At 39.0% G+C, this 20315-nt stretch overlaps 1 protein-coding gene across 1 annotated transcript in view; it reads right to left on the reverse strand.

The window, feature by feature from the left end:
- LOC121853830 (KH domain-containing, RNA-binding, signal transduction-associated protein 2-like) overlaps positions 1–20315 on the reverse strand; it is a 167473-nt gene that overhangs the window by 27712 nt on the left and 119446 nt on the right. Inside the window, exon 3 of the mRNA XM_042348206.1 lies at positions 50–166. Coding sequence (XP_042204140.1) covers positions 50–166 — 117 coding nt within the window. The remainder of the gene's footprint in view (positions 1–49; positions 167–20315) is intronic.

Consider the following 20315-nt stretch of genomic DNA (forward strand, 5'->3'; position numbering starts at 1 on the left):
ACCCATCAGCCGTATTTCCCATAACCAATCACCCTTGTCTTCATCTGACCTTCTGCTTGTCCCTCATGGAGCCTCGGCCGAGTACCGCCATCTTGGTAAGGGTTTCCTCCTGCAGGCGCTTCATGGAGTTCCCTTTGGGACCTAGCAGCTTGCCCACGAAGTTGAACTGTTGGATGAGAGAGAGAGAGACAGCTGTTAGTTATACCCCAACATACTGGTAAATAATACTATGCATAGTTTGAAAATAATAATAATAATAATAATAATAATAATAATAATAATAATAATAATAATAATAATACACAGCTACAGTTAATAATATTACGAGGCTTATGGACAAATCTAATAATTGCATAGTTTTGGGTTAAATAAAAATGGTTAATATGGAAACTCAAATGAAATCTTAAGTAACATTAAAAATAAATTGCATAGGATATAATAAAGGATTTTGTTTAATAACACTTGGAAATATTCAGCCTAATCCTAGACCATGATAATGTACTTTGAGATTTTCCACATAACTCAAGATTTCGTGTGTAATTAATGATAGAAATGGACATATGCTATTTAGTTTTAGTACTGTAAGTAACGACAGTATTCTAAGTAATGACACTAATGTAAGAAACGACAGTAATTTAAGTATTATTATTGTAAGTAATAATATTAGTGTTGGTAATGTAAGTATTGGTATAAGTAATGAGAGTTAGAACAGTATTGTAAGTAATGTTATAAATGAAAGCAGTACTAATAATGTAAGTAATTAATGACAGTCCTGTAAGTAACGATAATGATGTAAGTGAAGATATTAATTTAAGTAATGGTAATATAAGTAATAATGCCTTCTGAAGTTTTATATTATTTTTATGCACAGAAATTTACTTATACAATATACTTTTTCGACATACGTTATTTTACCAGATTTCATTGATAATAATAGACTTTTAAGATTACATCACTGTTAACTTTCGACAAGAAAAGTTGGACGGTATGTGTAGATATAGTTGATATAAAGTAACAGTAACTCAATACATCACTTATGTATATATATTTGCACTGCACCATCGTCCTTAATAGAGACTTGTTAAAGAGGCAATGAAATATAATTAACTCATATTGCGTCTTGTCATCACTCTAACTTACACCTGTAGTGAAGAAACTTTATGCCTATACCGTTCCTTATTTCATTACCTAGTGAAGTGACTCGGTTAATGCACGTATTTAATTAGTTGTTAAAGTACACAAATTAATTATTAGAATGATAACAAAACTTCCTCGATATCTTACAAATTATTACTGAATCTTTCTGGTTTATGTTAAGTTAAATTACAAATACAGGAAGTAAGTATTGGCTGAGGAGAGAGAGAGAGAGAGAGAGAGAGAGAGAGAGAGAGAGAGAGAGAGAGAGCTGAGTGGGGAGACCTGTAATGGATGGTTGTGTTGCCTTCTTCTTGATCGATGTATTGGACAGTGTTGTGGAATGTGTTTGTCGTTGTTGTGTTGTGCTTCTCACCTGGTCACGTGTGTGTGTGTGTGTTCCCCCCACTTGTCTCTAACCCGCCCCCCTCCCCCACATAGAGAAGGTATATCTTACGGGGGGAGGGGGTAGGGGTTTCAATCTCAGTCTGCTTTGTATCGTTCTTTCCATCTCTCTCTCTCTCTCTCTCTCTCTCTCTCTCTCTCTCTCTCTCTCTCCCACATTCATCATCTGTGTAGTACTAGTTGGTTGTTGAAGATACGTCCGAGATTATGAGGATATTATAACTAGCAGACTAGCAGTGGTTTTCTGTTGCTATTTGATGAGTTAGTGTCGTCTAGTATGTCGAGAAGCTGCCATGAAAAACATTAGCAGTATTACCAAACTTTTATAATCATGACGAAAATATAAAAGTATATAATTTTTTTTTACGGGGGGGGATAACTAGGAAAAAATACCAAAATGTGATGTTTGTTCCTTTTGAAATACATTAAACTGAAAGGAAATACGAGATTTTTTTCATGATATTATCGTTTAGTAGAACAAGTGAGTTTAACCATTGAACTAAAAGAATGAATTACTCCTAACTGGCAGTATAGGGTAACAGCTAAAAAATAATAATAATAATACAAAAATAAAATAAAATAAAATAAAACGAGAGCCATAGAGGGTTACTAACAAACATTCAAAATTCAACATTCAACATTCAACATTCAACATTCATTTTACGCCAGGAAATATTCATGTGTGGTTATAAAGCGTAATGGAACACTGAAAAGAATTAATTTGCGTTAATGTGAATATAGTTGAACCATGTGTGTGTGTGTGTGTGTGTGTGTGTGTGTGTGTGTGTGTGAGACAAAAGCTACGTACAACAGACCGCCAGTCAAACGATCAAATTTAAAATTAGCGACGAAAAAAGACGATGAAATACAAGACAGTTGGTAAATATGGTTATTGGATACTGTAATAATCAAGGGCCTCTTTAACTGCTAAAGTCACTGGTTAAACGAATTGGAAAACATTTGTATCACGTTGGTGGTAATTTATAGTCTATCCTGATGAGGTGATGAAGCACAATGTGGTTCACTTTGATCTAAGAATGACAATAGCTTGGGTGTGATGTATACCTAAACACAACAATGCATTAAACTGTCTTTTAGCATTAAAGAAATTAATGGATTGTGATGACATTTTAAGAGTTCATAGTATCAACAGAGGAAGATGTTGCTGCCAGTCACTTACAGGTCAGTGGTTTTAAGCCGGGTGATTCTTTTATGCTATAATTTACTCATCTTATATGAACACATGGCAAACACATCTCCCTACGGACAGTTGTGGGGTGATGTTGAAATGTTATTCCTACTTTCATACGGCCAGGTTGGTGATGGACGTGTCTTCCCTATGAAGACAGATGAGAACTCTCACAGAGGAGTTATTTGTGGCACAAAGGACTGTCAAGGATCACATCAAATCTGATGGTAAGTTCCTTAACGTCAACACAAACAAGATGCATAGTTCATCAGTTGGTTGTGCTGACCGGAAATACGTGACTTACATATATGATTCGAAGCGAGGAAAACTGATTGTAGAAGAGGAAGCAGTAATGAATGAACTTACTGTAAGATATTAAGAAACAAAAATGTATTGAAAGTAACTTTGATGTGTTTGATGGAAAGAGAAAAATCCTGCAACTTTACTTAGGTTTTCTCACTCAATAGATTTAGGAGGACTACTGAGAGAAACTCTGAATGTTTAAAGGAAAATACAAGAATAAAGATTTGCTCTACAGTAACTGGCGTTTTTGCCATCATTTTTTGCCCTCCTCTCAGAAACTGCTTGAAACATTCACTGTTTGGTAGATTCAATCATACGGATTGGAATGCTAACACTAAAAAGTAACTTTGAAAAAAGACAAAGCTTTAGTGAATCTCGTATTCCTGTGTGTGTGTGTGTGTGTGCGTGTGTGCGTGTGTGCGTGTGCGTGTGTGCGTGTGTGTGTGTGTGTGTGTGTGTGTGTGTGTGTGTGTGAGGTGAAATGTGGGGTTAAAAGAACACAAAACCTCGCGAGGAGATGTACTTCCAAATAATGGCTAATATACAACTCGTGATCGTTAACGCTTCGGTAATTATGGGGGGGGGGGTGTTTTTAGATATAGATTTGTATGCTAATTACTTTCACTTCTAATCATTTTCTTTGGTAAATGCTTAGTTTTCTAGATATAGGCGAGTGAAGATATAGGTTAGGTTAGGTTAGGTTAAGTTTGGTAAGCACATGATTTCTGCCATTTTTATATATTTTCCAAACATAATACAGTATCCTTAAAAAAAATCAGTGAAAACATAGTATTTTTAAAACCATTTTCATTGTAAAACAGTGGCCGATCAGAATCCAAATAATTACCCAAATAATGTTCAGGAAAATTAACACCAGTCCCGGACAATAACATTTTGTATATAATCTATGTGTTCTCTCTGTTATTATATATGGACACACGTTGTAACAGAGTACTTTACCATAAATCAATATCATTTGGACATAATTTGATTGTAATTATAGCGACAAAAGTAACTAAGTAACTTATGAGGTACTTATGTGGTTAAAACTCATTGTATCTCATTGCTACTGTGATTATATTATCCAGTACGCCAGGATATTATGAAAATTCTATCACAATATTGTATTTTTATGTTGATTTTAGAAACATGTTTGAGATAGCCAAGAATTACAAATGTCGTTTATGTATATTTTTGGAGTATTTTAACCGATATAATTACCAGCAATATTAATTGTTCAAAGTGGTCAGGGCTTTGAATTAGAGGGAAAATGTGGGGTAAAATACTATAAAAACAAACAATATACAAACTTTTGAAAACCTAACCTAACTATAAAAAGTTTAAAAAGTTTATCTTATTCATGTTTTCGGTGGTTAGTAGGTGATGGTATTTTTTCGGTGTTCAGATGAAGAGAGATCCATAAACTCAAAAGTGATTCTTAACATTTTTACAAGTTGGGAAAGGTTAGGTCAAGTTAGGTCAGGTTTTCAAAGGTTTGTTTGGTGTTTTTTTTTTAGTATTTTATCCAACATTTTCCTTCTACTTCACAACCCTGCCCAAGTACCATATTATAAAACAAAATTCCTCCAGAAGAACAGCGTTATAATTCTTTATCCTGGATATCAGAATTAAACATTCTAATGCACTTTCTCTTTGAAAAGTAGGACGTTCAACTTCATCACTGAAAGTTTAACTGTTAAACTTTGCTGGCAAAAAATATCTGCGGCAAACTCGTCAGCCACGTAATGTTGGATCCATTTAAACTTTGAAGATTCAAAATTTGTCACCACGCCACAATTAGCGACTTAGAAGGACGATTGTGAAAAAAATAAAAAAATAAAAAAAATTGACATATCATTCCATAGAAAGCGATGTGGAGTACAGGTATACCGTAATACACTGATAGAGTGGATGTCTTAGGCAGTGCAGTGTAGTACTGACAGCACACTCACTACCCGTATACAGAGACAGTGTAGTTGGGTTAACACGGCCGCTAGTGTGATGCATACGGTAGAAAGATAAATAAATAATTAAGCACATAGACTGAGATTTCATTCAGGTGCAACAAAGGTGTAAGATTTAGCCTGGTAGGTAGACTGACACATTAATACGAAGTTAAATACACTAATAAATGATATATGACGAGAGAAACAAACGGCTTGATAAACAATATAGATCGATACTGCGCTAGATGAACAGATAGAGAGATTAATAGGCATTAACGACACGACTACAGTATACGAGAGACGGTTTCAAACATTCCTATGAGAAAAAGAAAGATGCATCATATGGCCATTAGGTGACAGATTACTGATTCTTAGTGTAATATGTTGGAAATTTAAATTCATATATTTGTTTTCTATTTTATCAAAGTTAAAAATATAATTCAGTGAACTTTTTATTCATTATATCTATTATATAACAAATAATAGAAGATGTTGTATACAGTATTATTTTGTTAGTTTATGAGATATAATAAAGGGCGTTTTACACTGTTTTTTTTTATTTTTTCTATCCATCAGAGTTATCGACACACAGACAGCTTGTTACAGTTAGCGTCAGAAGGGTGAGGGTAGTGATCCCAATTTACGTGTTAGCAACGTTGACAATAATTAACTAAAATTGTTGCAATAACTGAGTTACTTATACATGAGAAGTTTTAGGAACATGTATCCAAGGTTTTAAGAAATAGCTCTTACTTTCATGTGAGATCTTCCACACCAGTTTCTTTTTCTGTGGTGGCGTGTTCAGCCTTGTATGTATCTCTACTTCTCTGATTAAGCCTGGAGGCACCTCGATCACATTTTCTTTTTGTACTCATCTTGTTCCTCATCGATAAGACATCATTCGTATCACACGCACACTGGCCGCATTCTTTCCATCTTATAGACCAGCTTGATGTTTATACTAAATGACTTAGTTTTTAAAAAGATGTTTGATATAGTGTTAATTCTTCACTTGATTCCGCTGTAGTAATTTTTACGGAGTTCTGTTTTAATTAAATTATTAACTGTAGATTGAGAGAGAGAGAGAGAGAGAGAGAGAGAGAGAGAGAGAGAGAGAGAGATTGATTTCTGGGGGAGTTATGAAAATTACAAAAAAAAAGAAGAAAATTACTCGATTTTTTTCAGTTCAAGTTGAAAGTTTTTTAAATCGTGTTTGTTTGAGTTTCGTTATAAATTTCAATCTCTCTTAAGTTACTTGTTACTCGAGTTAAATATATAAGAAATGGCACTTTGTTTACCTTAGTCAACTGATGACTCCTTCCATGGCCAAAAATAACAGGTAATTTAAATTAATTTTAATCACTGCAGATTGCATTTAATAACCGCGTTGATAAGAGGAGAACCAGAGTCTGTGATAGTTGTTGATTGTTATTAATAATGGTCACTAATAAGGCTTAATTGCAATGGATGAAACCGGATAATTGTTCAGACTAATTATTAATAAATTGACAGTAGATGAATATAATTGTGTGTGTGTGTGTGTGTGTGTGTGTGTGTGTGTGTGTGTGTGTGTGTGTGTGTGTGTGTGTGTGTGTGTGTGTGTGTGTGAGTGTGTCTTTGCACTGTCATTTACTATCTGTTTATTTCTACATCCTCACCCTGGGCCGTCCTCCTGAGCCGACAACAGACGACAAAAATATGTAAATCCTGTTTGGCCTCCAGCCTCCCTGGTGACGCTCAAATCTTTTCCTTCTTTCTGGGTCTTTCCGCAGCTAATACTGTCAACCTCAGGATGTCTTCACTGCTATATTCACCCGTGCAGAATGCTTTTCCCCCCACTGAAGATATTTCATAATAATAATAATAATAATAATAATAATAATAATAATAATAATAATAATAATAATAATAATAATAATAATAATAATAATAATAATAATAATAATAATAATAATAATAATAATAATAATAATAATGCTATTTTTCCATAACTACTCTGAAAAAAAAAGATGTTATTGAACACTGTTAGAGTATTTAACGCGTAAAACATCCGATTTCCAAGCCACAAATCTTCGCTAAAGGAAAATATTTGTCATTTAGACACGTGATTGAAGTGTAGTAATACGTTATATCTTCAACTCTTTTCATGGTCGAGGCTGTTTAAGAAAATAAAGTTTCTTCTTATCATTGTTTCCATTATTATCTATTTGTTTCATCTGTTATCTGTGAAGGTCGAAAACGCAGAGGTTATATCCAATATTATTTCATAAAAAAAAAGAATGTTATGTTGCGTTGGATGGGATTGATCCAGCCGCAATGTTTTCACAGTGTAACATTTTTGTATTTCAAACCGAGACAGAAGCAACAAGTTCCCCTACGCCAGAGCGGACCCACAGCGTCATACACGGCAACTTTAAGCCTTCACAGGGTGTGTGGACCCCGCTGGAGGGTTCCCTAGTATCACGTGACATTCCTACGGGACCACATTCAACCTCCAAACTTTTCTCCTTCAGTTATCGAATGCATTAAAAAAAATATATCTAAATATCTTATACATACCATTATGCTATACTGTACCTAGAAGAACATGATTCACTATGAGTTAGACGAACATGATATTTTTATTCTCTTATGAATTTGAAATATTTGTCTATGATCTTGTATTTTTACTTCCTTAAGAATGACTAAAAATACATATATTAGTGTCTGTTTTTCTCGCTGTTAATGAATAGAGGAGACTTGTGGTAAACTTTATTTACACAGGAGATAAACAAGTTGCTCTGTGTAAACAATCTCATTACCTAGAGTAAAGGAAACAAACTCAATCCTGGGGGAGGTGTTTACTTCTCGAGAAGGAGTTGTGAAGAGGTCCTTAAGCATCCCTCTGGGGAGTGGTGGGCAGGACAGATGAAAGAGAGTGTTGAAGCTGCAGGTTGAGCAGTGTTTACGGGAAGAGAGGTGAGGGAGTGAGCGTCCAGGGGGTGAGAGCGTCGAGGTGAGGGAAGACGAGTGAGGTAGGAGGAGAGGTGTGACAGTAGAGACTAAGGGGGTGGAGACATCAAGGTGGGGGAGGTTATCAAAGGGGGGAGGGGGGGAGGGGGGTTATGATACGAGAAAAGATGCAAGGCAGGAAGAGAAGCGAGGCAAGGTGAAGGGTAAGTAATGACTGAAAAAAGAGAGCATAAGTGTGGAGCGAGTGTTCCTTTCGAGCTGAAGACGACACTACGTAGAGTTAAGACGACCCCACAAATAGTTACTTGGGGCTTGGTGATAATATCGCGTGCCAAGATTTAAAATTTATAATGACTTAAATTACCAAATATAATGGCAATGGAATGATTTTTTACCGTGAGATCATAATAAGCGTCAGATCCTTTGTTACTTAGAAAGATACAGTACATGCGTATCTATAAGGGACGGATAAGCATAAAGAGAGACGCGAAGAAGATTACAACAACAAACACTCGAAACAGGAGTAAAGGTTAAAGTACCTGACTGAGTTTGATGCTTTCTAATGACGGTCGAGATGTTTCAGTCATAACCATCAGTACAGACACAGTTGTTCCGACAGTATTAAACTAATGGTCCATTAATTCCTAAGAAGACGGTGTCCATTTGTATACAAAAGAGCCTTGCCTTATTTTTTCAGGACGGAGATTTAAGCCGTCATCCTCAAGGGGTTACACTATCGTCTTTGTAGGTTTATTCATCATCAAGTAAGCCGTCATCGTGAAGGTGTTAACCATCATCCTGTTTGAGCTTTCGTCCTCAACGGGTTTAACTCAGATGTGAAATTTAAATGCTTCCAAATGCTACAGTCATTATCAACACCTGGCACTGTGCGCAGCCTGCTACAAACTCGTCTTAATGACACAACACGTCACATACCGAGTTACATTAATAGTAAATTGGTAATGTGTAGGATTTTTCGGATTTTTCTTACAACTAATCAAGTCTGACAGTAAAACACTCAACTAAATTGATAAACTTCATTGCAGAAATCCTATTTGTAAAAGCTGAGAACTGAAAAGAACACAAAAATAAGATTAGTCACTTAGCTAAATTCTCATTATTATACTAACAGTTTCCCAACTTTATTGAGATTATTTTATGTACAGTACTTAGCCAGTTATCTCAGTGCCAACACGTGTCCCTGTTGTCCAGGAAATACTGGCAACAGCACTAATTGGACAAAATAGCTGAGTTTTTATGCTGAGTGCCATATTGTAAAGTTCACAACACGCATTTGTGTGACAACAACAGGATCAAATTAGACGGTTTACCTGAGGCTTCCCGTCTACTGCCATGTTGCACATCTGACGACTGTCGTGTTTGTGTAACAACATCAAGTTAATTAAGTCATGCTAGTTACTCAGTTTTTACCTCATGAAGAAACTGTAAGCATAAAGTGAACAGTGCAAGTGTTGGTGGTTATGAGTAGCCACGTAAGCACTACAGCATCTTAGCATCCTCAAGGCAGCTATAGAATGTAGTAGTTCCTTTAATGTTCAACCATTGAAATGCTTAAACTAATCACCTTATATTACACTGATATGAAAGTTAGTATTTTACAAACATGGAATAAGTTATACGCACAATCCTGACCAGACTGTTTTACAAAGTTTACCGAGCAGGAGAAGGTTAGGAAAGAAACACAATATACTGTACCGTATTGTGTACAAGAGCGCCTACAGTCTACATATTATTTACTGCCATAACTGTAAAAATATATAAGTACTGTACAAGCAGATTTTTTTTGTTTTAGTTAAATATTTAAACTTTGAATCTCAATATATATACAAAATACTAAATGAATTGAAATGAAAGAGGAGCGGGGAGAGAAGATAATTTGCATATTATGATACGCGTGAAGTTCACAGTAGATTCAAAGTTGGTACTATAGTCGAGCCTAAGGTGAGTCTCAAGGTATTTTAATCAATACTTCGATGTCTAATTGTTTCTTTTCTGTGGCTCACCTCTACATTATTTTAATATCCTTACAAATATCCAGAAACTCTCTCTCTCTCTCTCTCTCTCTCTCTCTCTCTCTCTCTCTCTCTCACACATGTCAATATTAATGATGATTCAAACTACAGGAAACAAATCAGTGGCGGCCCGGAACACAACCACCTCCATCTCACCCTCTCACCCCTCCCATCACAACACCCTCTCACCCCTCCCATCACAACACCCTCTCACCACCTCCCATCACAACACCCTCTCACCCCTTCCACCACAACACCCTTTCACCCCTCCCACCACAACACCCTCTTACCTCTCCCTTACCCATCATCCTTTCACCCCCTCCCTTACCCATCCTGGGAGGTGCCATCCGCCAGGTGCCAAGGGAAGGTGTCAAGAACCACCTGAGGAGGGTGTGGATTACCTCTCCCACCACCCTCACTCACCCACCATCCCCAACCCACCTTAACCCACCATCCACGTCACCTCATCCCGAATAAATAAATAAATAAATAAATAAATAAATAGGAATAAATGAATGAGAGTTTTAACATCCCCCCAAATCTGTGACCTTAGGTGAGCCAATGGGAACACGAACCTGGTGGTGATAAGAGAACTACCAAAGGGTAAGAGAGATGATGCTTATATGAAGGGCATTAATTACACGACTCGTGGCTAATCAGACCAGACTCAGGCCAGGGCTAATAAGTAAGTCAATAAGTACATGAATCGAGGCTGTTTTCAGAGTCAATAGGAACATGACCAAAGGATGGTAAGAAAACTAAACGTCAGATATATATATAATTTTGACCTAAGGTTTGTTTAATGCACTCTAAGTCTCCTTTGTTAGACTGTTGTTAAAAATTACAATTATGTAATTATATACCTGCCATGACCATAATACGCGTATAAGATAGTTAAGAAAAAGTAAATTGCTATTCCTCCTTTTAATTAATTATTTGATTACGTTTCTATACTATTTCTTATTGCCAAAAAATGACATGAGTTTTATATTAAAGAAATGGCCTATACTGTTGTTTCAATATGTAATGTAAGCAAGTGAATATATGGCACAAAAGTAAAATTATACTAATATTTGTAAATTATTAATATATCCTACAGAAGAAAACATACGAATGTTACATTATAATTTCTTTTTGGCTGCACCGTAAGAACACAACTAGCTGGTCAAGAAAGTCATACCGTGTACGACAAATATTCTTCACGTTAAAATATGAGAAACATTAAAATAGTTCACCTCGATGTAAGAAATCATGAAGTCAATTGGTAACTTTCCTTTATATTTTAGAACAAACTACTACTACTAATATTACTACTACTATTACTACTACTACTACCACCCTTACTATTGCTACTACAACTACGACGACTACTACTACTAGTACGACTTCTACTACTACCACTACCCTTTTTTCTCCAAGATAGACTAACCAAAAATTAAGAAACCATTCCTTCGTATTTTCCCTGGAGAGATTCGGTATATTTTTAGGTCCAGTTTTAAGGACAGGTCAAGTGTAGGATGGTCTACATATGGACTAAGTTTCCCCTCCCAGAGTATTATATAATTCCTGCAGTTCCAAGCAAGAGACTAGGGTCTGAGTTAGAAGACCTCGAGAGTGACCTGGGAGAAGGACGGTTGTGAGGGGTAAATTTTGGAGAAGGATGATCGAGTGAAGAGAAGAGGGAGAATCGAGGGAAAGTGAGTAGAAAGGAAGAGATAAACCAATGAGAGAAATGATAAACGAGAGGAAGAATATCAAGATGAATGGTAGAGAGAAGAAGCGACGGGAGAAGTTGGAGAGAATGAACGTCAAGAGAAAGAAGTTTTGAGAGAAGGAACGTCAGGAGAAAGAAGTTTTGAGAGAAGGAACGTCAAGAGAAAGAAGTTTTGAGAGAAGGAACGTCAAGAGAAAGAAGTTTTGAGAGAAGGAACGTCAAGAGAAAGAAGTTTTGAGAGAAGGAACGTCAAGAGAAAGAAGTTTTGAGAGAAGGAACGTCAAGAGAAAGAAAGCCAATGAAATAAATGTGTAGGAAGACAGTTAAAGATGGATAATTAATGAGAGATGGTGTGTATCATGGAGTGGGGAGGGAGTGGGAGGGAGAGGAGGAGGGAGAGAGGAGGGAGGAGGGGTGTGGAGGGAGAGGGGTGTGGGAGGGAGAGGAGGAGGGAGAGGGGGTGGGAGGGAGAGGTGTGAGGAGGAGGGTGAGGTAGAGGAAAGAGGGAGAGGGGGTGGAGGGAGAGGGAGGAGGGGAGAGGGGTGGGAGGGGAGAGGAGGGAGAGGGTGGGAGGGAGAGGGAAAAAGGATGGAGAGTGAGGAGGGGAGAGGGTGGGGAGGGGAGGGAGGGAGGGGAGAGGGGTGTGGAGGGGAGAGGAGGGAGGGGAGAGTGAAAGAGGGAGAGGGTGTGAGGGAGAGTGAGTGGGAGGTAGAGGGGTGTGAGGGGAGAGGGGTGCGAGGGAGAGGGAGTGAGGGAGAGGGTGTGGAGGGAGAGGGTGGAGGGGAGGAGGTGGAGGAGAGGGAGGGAGGGGAGAGGGTGGGGAGGGAGAGCAGGGAGGGAGGGAGAGGGAGGGAGGGGAGAGGGGTGGAGGGAGAGGGGTGTGGAGGGAGAGTGAGTGAGGAGAGGGGTGTGGAGGGGAGAGTGAGTGAGGGAGAGGAGGGGAGGGAGAGGAGGAGGGAGAGGGGTGTGGGGAGGAGGGAGGAGGGAAGGTAAGTGAGGGAGAGGAGAGGGGCAAGTGGAGGGGAGAGGGGAGTGAGGGAGAGGGAGGGGAGGGGAGGAGGAGGGAGAGTGAGTGAGGGGAGTGAGGAGGGAGAGTGAGTGAGGGAGAGTGGAGAGGGAGAGGGTGAGGAGAGGTGGGAGGAGGGGAGGGAGAGTGAGGGGAGAGGGTGGAGGGGAGAGGGGGTGGGAGGGGAGAGTGAGTGGGGAGGGGAGAGTGAGTGTGAGGGAGGGGTGGAGGGAGAGTGGGAGGAGGGAAGGCAAGGGAGGGGAGAGGGGAGGGGAGGGGAAGGTAAGTGAGGGGAGGTGAGTGAGGGAAGGCAAAGGGGAGGGGAGGGAGGGAGGGAGAGCAGTGAGGGGGAGGGAGTGGGGAGGGGAGAGTGAGGAGGGAGAGGAGTAGGGAGGGGGGTGTGGGGAGGGGAGAGGAGGAGGGGAGAGGAGGAGGGGAGGAGGAGGGAGAGGTGAGGGAGGAGGGGAGAGGAGGAGAGATGGGAGCAGGGAGAGGAGTGGAGGGGAGAGGTGGGAGGGGAGGGAGGGAGGGAGGGGTGGGAGGGAGAGGAGCAGGAGGGAGAGGAGGAGGGAGAGGGAGGGAGGGAGAGTGAGGGAGGGAGAGGAGGAGGGGAGAGGGTGTGGAGGGAGAGTGAGTGAGGAGAGGAGGGAGGGAGAGGAGTGAGGAGAGGGGTGTGGAGGGAGAGTGGAGTGAGGGAGAGGGGTGTGAGGGAGAGAGGGTGTGGGGGAGAGTGAGTGAGGGAGAGTGAGTGAGGGAGAGTAGGTGAAGGAGAGTGAGGGAAGGTAAGTGAGGGAGAGTGAGTGAGGGAGAGTGAGAGAGGGAGAGGGAGTTAGGGAAGGTAGGCGAGGAAGCATGAATGAAGGAAGTGAAGGCAGGTAAAGGACAAGCGTCAAGAGAGGACAGGTAATTGGGGGAAATATTATAAGAAAAATCAATTGAGAGAAAACAAGAAAAAAGACAGGGAGGGAGAGGAGGAGGAGGGGGGGGGGGCATTTACCTACAGAGATTGATTAGGATAAAGGTAAATTTTTATTTCCTTAATGAAATAGTTAAAGTGGCAGTACCGAAAAGATTAACAACAATAATAATAACATCACGTGGACATTAAGAGAACGACATCTACAAGAAAATCTTTTACCACAACTTGGTCAGTATCAGTAGTTAGGTGTAGAAATACTAGTAGTTGTAACGTGAGCAGTAATAGAGGTAGATAATGGTGTAAAATACAGAAGTATCTGTCATAGTTGTAAATGGGAAATGTTACCCACAATGCTGAATTCAGGAACAATTACAAAAATTGGGAAATAAATATATTGTTTAAACTGGTGGTGGCCAGACAGGGACGCAGTAAACATTCCACCACTCGTCACACCAAAATACTGACGAATTTATTTTCTGGATAAATACAGTACATGAGGGATGTTAGTGCATTTTAAAACGCTGACAATACACTAACATACAACTCTCTGTTCCACAATCACCCACCGCCACACAGGTATACATGTACAAGCTCCAACATATGCACCTATGAATAAAATAATACACATGTTTACTTACACACATGTATAAAATATATCCATAAACAAAAACACCCTACCCACATACACAAGCTGACTCATACAAAACATCAACACAACACAAACACACAGGCATACAGACTCGCACATTCAAAGTTGAAAATAAATTCAATGTGTCAACCTGAACGAGCCGGCGAGAACGTGGTCGACGATTCGCACCATCCACGTCCATATTTACACGTCCACGAGTTATATAACAATGAGGCGAGGAGGGTGGGGATAGAGGCTTCTCGGTGCCCCTTCACACGAGCGCTGGTCCCGTACCTGAACACACACACCGTGGTTGACACTGTTTTATGAGACAAGTACTGCCCTGCCGACACTCATAGCGAGGCAATAAAGAAACACTCGAACTTACACACTTTAAATTATGCTTCTTCTCGATGACGCACTTTGTGTTGTCAGTTGTAAGTATTTTTTTTTTTTTAGTAGGTGGTTTGTTCTCTGTATATTACCCGATGTGACGTTTATATGTAAGTCTCAGTTGGAGCGAAATATAAACGAGTGTGTGTTAACTGTCAGATTGATAAACTTATTAACAGTTACGTTGAGTACTTTAGAAAACTTGAGTCTGAGTAGAGTCGAGACTTAGTAGAATCTCTGTATCAGATTCAACACAGTTAAGAGTTATTCCGACACATTGTTTTGCGTATCTTTTTAGTACTGTCATACCGATGTTTGTAGACGGGTAAAATTTTTGCTGGAGTATACAAGCAAATAAGCCTTTAGTTATGACCTACATCTTGCCTAGAGCTGGTCGCACCTCGTAGCTGCAAAAGTTATATCATCCACTAACATTTCCCTGAATTACGCAGCTATTAGAGATCTCACAAGGCTGTATAGAATCACCACTACAAACACAATAAGCAAATTTGTGGTGTCGTCAGCGGAGGGGAAAGAAAATATTCCCGTAACACTCTTGAAAAAAAAATATATAATATACCATCAAGGGAACTTAACGTTGTGTAATACTCCTTATGTTCCCGTGGAGCACACACACACACACACACACACACACACACACACACACACTCTTTTAATGCATCCTTCGATCCCTCTTTGTACCTCCTTCTTTGTCTTCCCCTTCCCCCTCACCGCCCACCTCTAAATCATATACAGGAGGTCCTCGTTATAAGTGGTCAATAGGGACCAGGAAAACATATTGATATTGAAACCACTTATTTATGGTAACTAAAGTCGTTTGGGGTCGGTGAGCTGATGAGGCACAAGCTACCTAACCTCACACTGCACACTCATTGAGACGTGTTCACCACCTTCCTTTCAACATGTACAGGTAACTTCTAATTTAACGTCCATCCCATACCTACTACGCTTCCTTTTAACCACTACAACACCTTGCTTCAGCTACAACAATAGTCCACAAAAGATACAACAAATTTGATAATTATAGTTCTTGGAGCACTTCAAAATAACTCCTGTAGACACAAGCGATAAATACTGAGCATCCATAGTGCGGGTGAGAAGGATGACCTTAATAAAATGGGAGGCGGGCCGGAATTTCAATCACTCAAACACTTATGCTCCCAAAGATTGACGGATTTCAGTCTCAAAATCCTCATAACTGCGGGGACTTTTTACATGTAGATCCACAATTATTTGACCACTTAAGTGAGAAACCACTTATAATGAAGACACTTTTATAATGAGGACCCCCCCTGTACACTCCGTACGTCCATATCACCTGAGCAGTGTCTGATTCTTTTACCAACATTTTATTCACCTCAAAATCTCCCAGGTTTTGGTTTTATTCATCTGTATATTCTTTACCTGACATATTGCTATTAAGCACGTCATTTCTATCACTCGTATAACGACAGCTCTCTCTCTCTCTCTAAGTGTTTTCATTAACAGACTAGAGATAATACCCCCATCAAGCCTCTACCTTACTAAAACACAAAGTTTGGGGCGAGTCCCTAAGTTCGCCTAGTGGATTTGTGTAAAGTCAGCACCACAAAGTGACAGTCATAACTTAGAGTTGGGGAGGAGTGTGGTGTGTCTGGAGCGTGGTGCAGAAGTTAGGTGGACACAAGAACACCCTCAAAGAGCACCGAGGGACCCGGACCTGGACAAGCGTAGTGATGGCGGGAAGGTACAGGTACACAAACAACTTGAAAGATTTTGAAAAGTGTAAATTATAGAGCTGTGTGTGTGTGTGTGTGTGTGTGTGTGTGTGTGTGTATGTGTGTTTTAGAGATCATTGAAAGATATATACCATTTACAAACCTAACCTTACCTAACCTAACCCAACCTAACCTCAGCTAATCACAATTAGGTATAATTTGGTTATGCTGAGAGACAAAACAACTCTTTAAATAAAACAAAACAAATGTCACTATATTTGAAATAATTTCCATTAACTTACAGTAAAAAAAAGAAAGAACAATTCTGCTCACTGGAATTTTTTTTAGTTGCATTCACTGGCTTAATTAATCCCTATCCGATTTAAAGGGTTAGCAGTTACCCGCGTAGGTACAGCTAAAACACATATGTAAGACTCAGGTGTCAGTTCTAGAGTAAGACTTTAATATCAACTGGTTTTCAAAAAATCTCCATTGGCCAAACTCTAACAACTAACACTTCATGAACAACCATCGACAACAAACACCTGTTTACCCACGACATGTATTGAACTACATTCTAGAAGGAACGAAGTTGTCCTCAAAGACAATTTCACCAGATTGTTACTTGTATTTTATCCCTTCTTCCCAGTGCCTATAATGTTCGCTATATAGGAGGTCTCTAGACTCAAACACATTATTGGATATATTAGAAAGATATTCTCCTCTATTGTTTACGCCACCTGTAGTGGTGGAAACAAAAAGGAACTTCACGTGTAAGATATGATGATAATGATGATAGTTTACGACAGAGAAGCTACTCTCTAAAACACCTTATTCTGAGATCAAGAACCACAACCACGTTCACGACCTTATTTATTGTCTGTCAGTTCAGGTTGAGACACTGAGCTGAGCAATAAATTCCCTCCTGGCGAAAATATGCTGTGTTCTGTACAGAGTTCTGGTGATGATCACCATGATAACCGGAACTTTTGTAAATAAAGAAGAATATAAGTCTAGATGATTATCTTTGCCCGGCCTTTGATGTTACTGTTTTAAAATTACCTCTTTCTGAGAGGGAGTATATATATGAAACCACTGAAAATTAATATCACCCGAGTATGATTTCCACAGACATAAAAACATACGTATAACTAACTGTCCTCGATGTTAGTCAGGGCACGAGAGACAAAGTTACAATTTTTGATGCGCGAGGTTTCGATTTGGACATGAACTAAGCCTCAAAACTTGTGTGTGCGAAGTTAGTTTCAGGGGTCAGAGGAAATCACCTGCCACCGGGAACTTTGATGATTGCAAAGTCTATTTCTCCGTGAAGTTTACAACACACCAGACCCACAACTTAATTATTCGCGCAAAATCCCACATTTAATTTAACAGTTGCCGCCAGGACAAGCTTAAAGGATTAATGTAAAGGAAACGCCAAGATCAATGATAAGCACCGATATTATATACATACATATACAACTACACAGATACATTATCAGATATTATAACGATATTTTCAAGCCTAAGTGCCAGCCGTCACAAGAGAGGTCAATGGATACTAGTGTACACTTCCTCGTGTTGGTGATGCTTTAAGATACTGACCAAGTTAAGCAGAATGTGAGTTCATTCCTGGTACATAAAGTTAAGAGACAGTTTAACCCCTGCATGAATCGTCGTTCACGGTCGAGGAAGGCTTTTGTAAATTTTATTGTGTGCAAGTAACTTACTATCAATTTGGACTTCAGGACTAAGAGTGCAGTCTACAGTCACTAAATACTTTTAGAGGGCAATTTGCAGTCATTTAAGGCCAATAGAGTGTAGTCTGCAGTAACATAGGAATAAGAATGTAATCAATAATCATGATAAGAATGTTATCAGTAATCATGTTGATGTTATAACGAATTAAGACATTTAAAATTAGTCTGTAATCATAAATTTTTTTAAAGCACCAACTGATGTTATTTAAGAGTTCTAGAGTGTATCTCCCTGTGATTTAAACTTCTTTAAGTGTTACCAGCTGTCAATCTAGAGAGCAATGTGCAGTCTCCAAAGGCTCTTAGAGTGTAGCCTGCATATATTTAAAGTATTTATAATGAAGTCTTTAAGTAATAGAGACTACTGTACATTATAGGCTATGTTAAGAGTGTAGATGGAGAGAGAAAGAATCAGCCAGTCAGAAGAGCTGCATGTAGAGTGCAGAGTGTAAATTATTACATGGCTGGGCTCACTGAGGCTGTTAAATGTAGTTTGTAGGGCATACAGTACTGTAAGTCAGTGGTAACTGTAATGGTGGACTGTTGCAAATAATACATGTTGTATAGTTGAAGGACGGATTTGTTCATCAACTTATTAGAATTATGTTAACTTAGAAGACAACAAAAGTGAAGTGTTCCCTGGAGGCTGACTGCTAGTCCCCGCTCTTCTCCCTGTTAGGTGTTACTACAGTACAGTCGGAGGTCACACACCTGCCGCAGTCCTCCCGCCTCGTATCACCTCACACTTAACCTGTTTTAGTATCATTACTGTTTTCTTTAATTACACTACCTCACTCCCTTTTTAATATATATATATATATATATATATATATATATATATATATATATATATATATATATATATATATATATATATATATATATATATATATATATATATATATATATATATATATATATATATATCGACGATGACCCGATGAAAATTTCCGGTTATTGAATTTTCGGTCAAATTTTAAATGAATTTTGCTATATGGTAGACTTTTTGTTTTCCCTCTTCACAAAGGTATCACACGGTGCGGCCTACAGGAAAAAAGTGAGTTTCTGTCGGAAATATAAAGTAGAAAATTCTTTGGTCAACATATGATGGACATACCGTTATTTTCCCACAATATGTGTTTATGTCACATAGTATTGTTCGTTGTATATATAGTGCGCGATAGTAATCCACTTGTTGATATTTATTGTTGCTATTCAGTCTAATGGTATTAGCAATACTGATAATATCTATACAAAAATCAAATTTACTACATGAAAAATTTTCACTTGGAAGGGAGGGGAGGGTACGAGTCTCCGAGCCAGTCAAACTTAACTTCTTTTACTAAACTTCATTTGAATGGTTTAATTATAATAATGTTTTCGCTGACTTAAAGAGAAAATACAGATAAAAGAATTCGAGAGAGGAAGAAATAAAAAAGAAATAAAAAGAGAATATGGAGTTTACAAGTTAAATAACTCATGAGTGGAGGTCTTAAATCTTGAGGAAAATGTTCGTCAGATCATTATCGTTCTTGTCTCCCTAACTCCCGGCCTCCCACTCCTTCCTCACCTGATCTCATCACCATAAAAGCGAGAAAAAACATATCGAGGCAGCACTAGATGTATTTTTTCTGTTAGGGGCTCACAGCAGGAACGACTGTCCGAGTATTGGCGGGCAGTGGGTGGCCGGCGGTGCACTATCTCTTAACATCTTACAGCTCCTTACATTTTTACCCTTCCAACACAGACTCGGCTTTTCAACCCTCCAGGTTCCTCCATTTGGAGATACTTAAGACACCACAACCACAGTTTACGGGATAAGTTTCGTACTTAACAAAACTTGTAAGTAGTTGAGAAGTTTGCACTCGGGTCGAGACCATAACGACAGCTGGAGTATTGGAAGCTCTGCCTCCGCCCACTTGTTATTACCCTACAGTCTCTGTTGTTCTCTCCCGACCCACAGTTGTAGAAATTCGAAAAAAAAAACACATACATACATACATACATACATGTTACACTAGCTGTCTGTTGCAGGAGGCCCATTACTGTCACAACTTTACGTGTTGCGCTTAATGCAACTGATTCTGCTATGGGATGTTACATTGGGTGACCCGGTAGATATATGAATAATATCCAACAAACTGTCAATTCTAATGCTGAAATCTGTCAGCAATGTTGTCCTGGCGTCACATATCGCATACAGGGTGAGATAACATAT

Source organism: Homarus americanus, unplaced genomic scaffold (genome assembly GCF_018991925.1).
Source record: "Homarus americanus isolate GMGI-L3 unplaced genomic scaffold, GMGI_Hamer_2.0 scaffold18703, whole genome shotgun sequence".
NCBI classification, from domain to species: Eukaryota; Metazoa; Arthropoda; class Malacostraca; order Decapoda; family Nephropidae; genus Homarus; species Homarus americanus.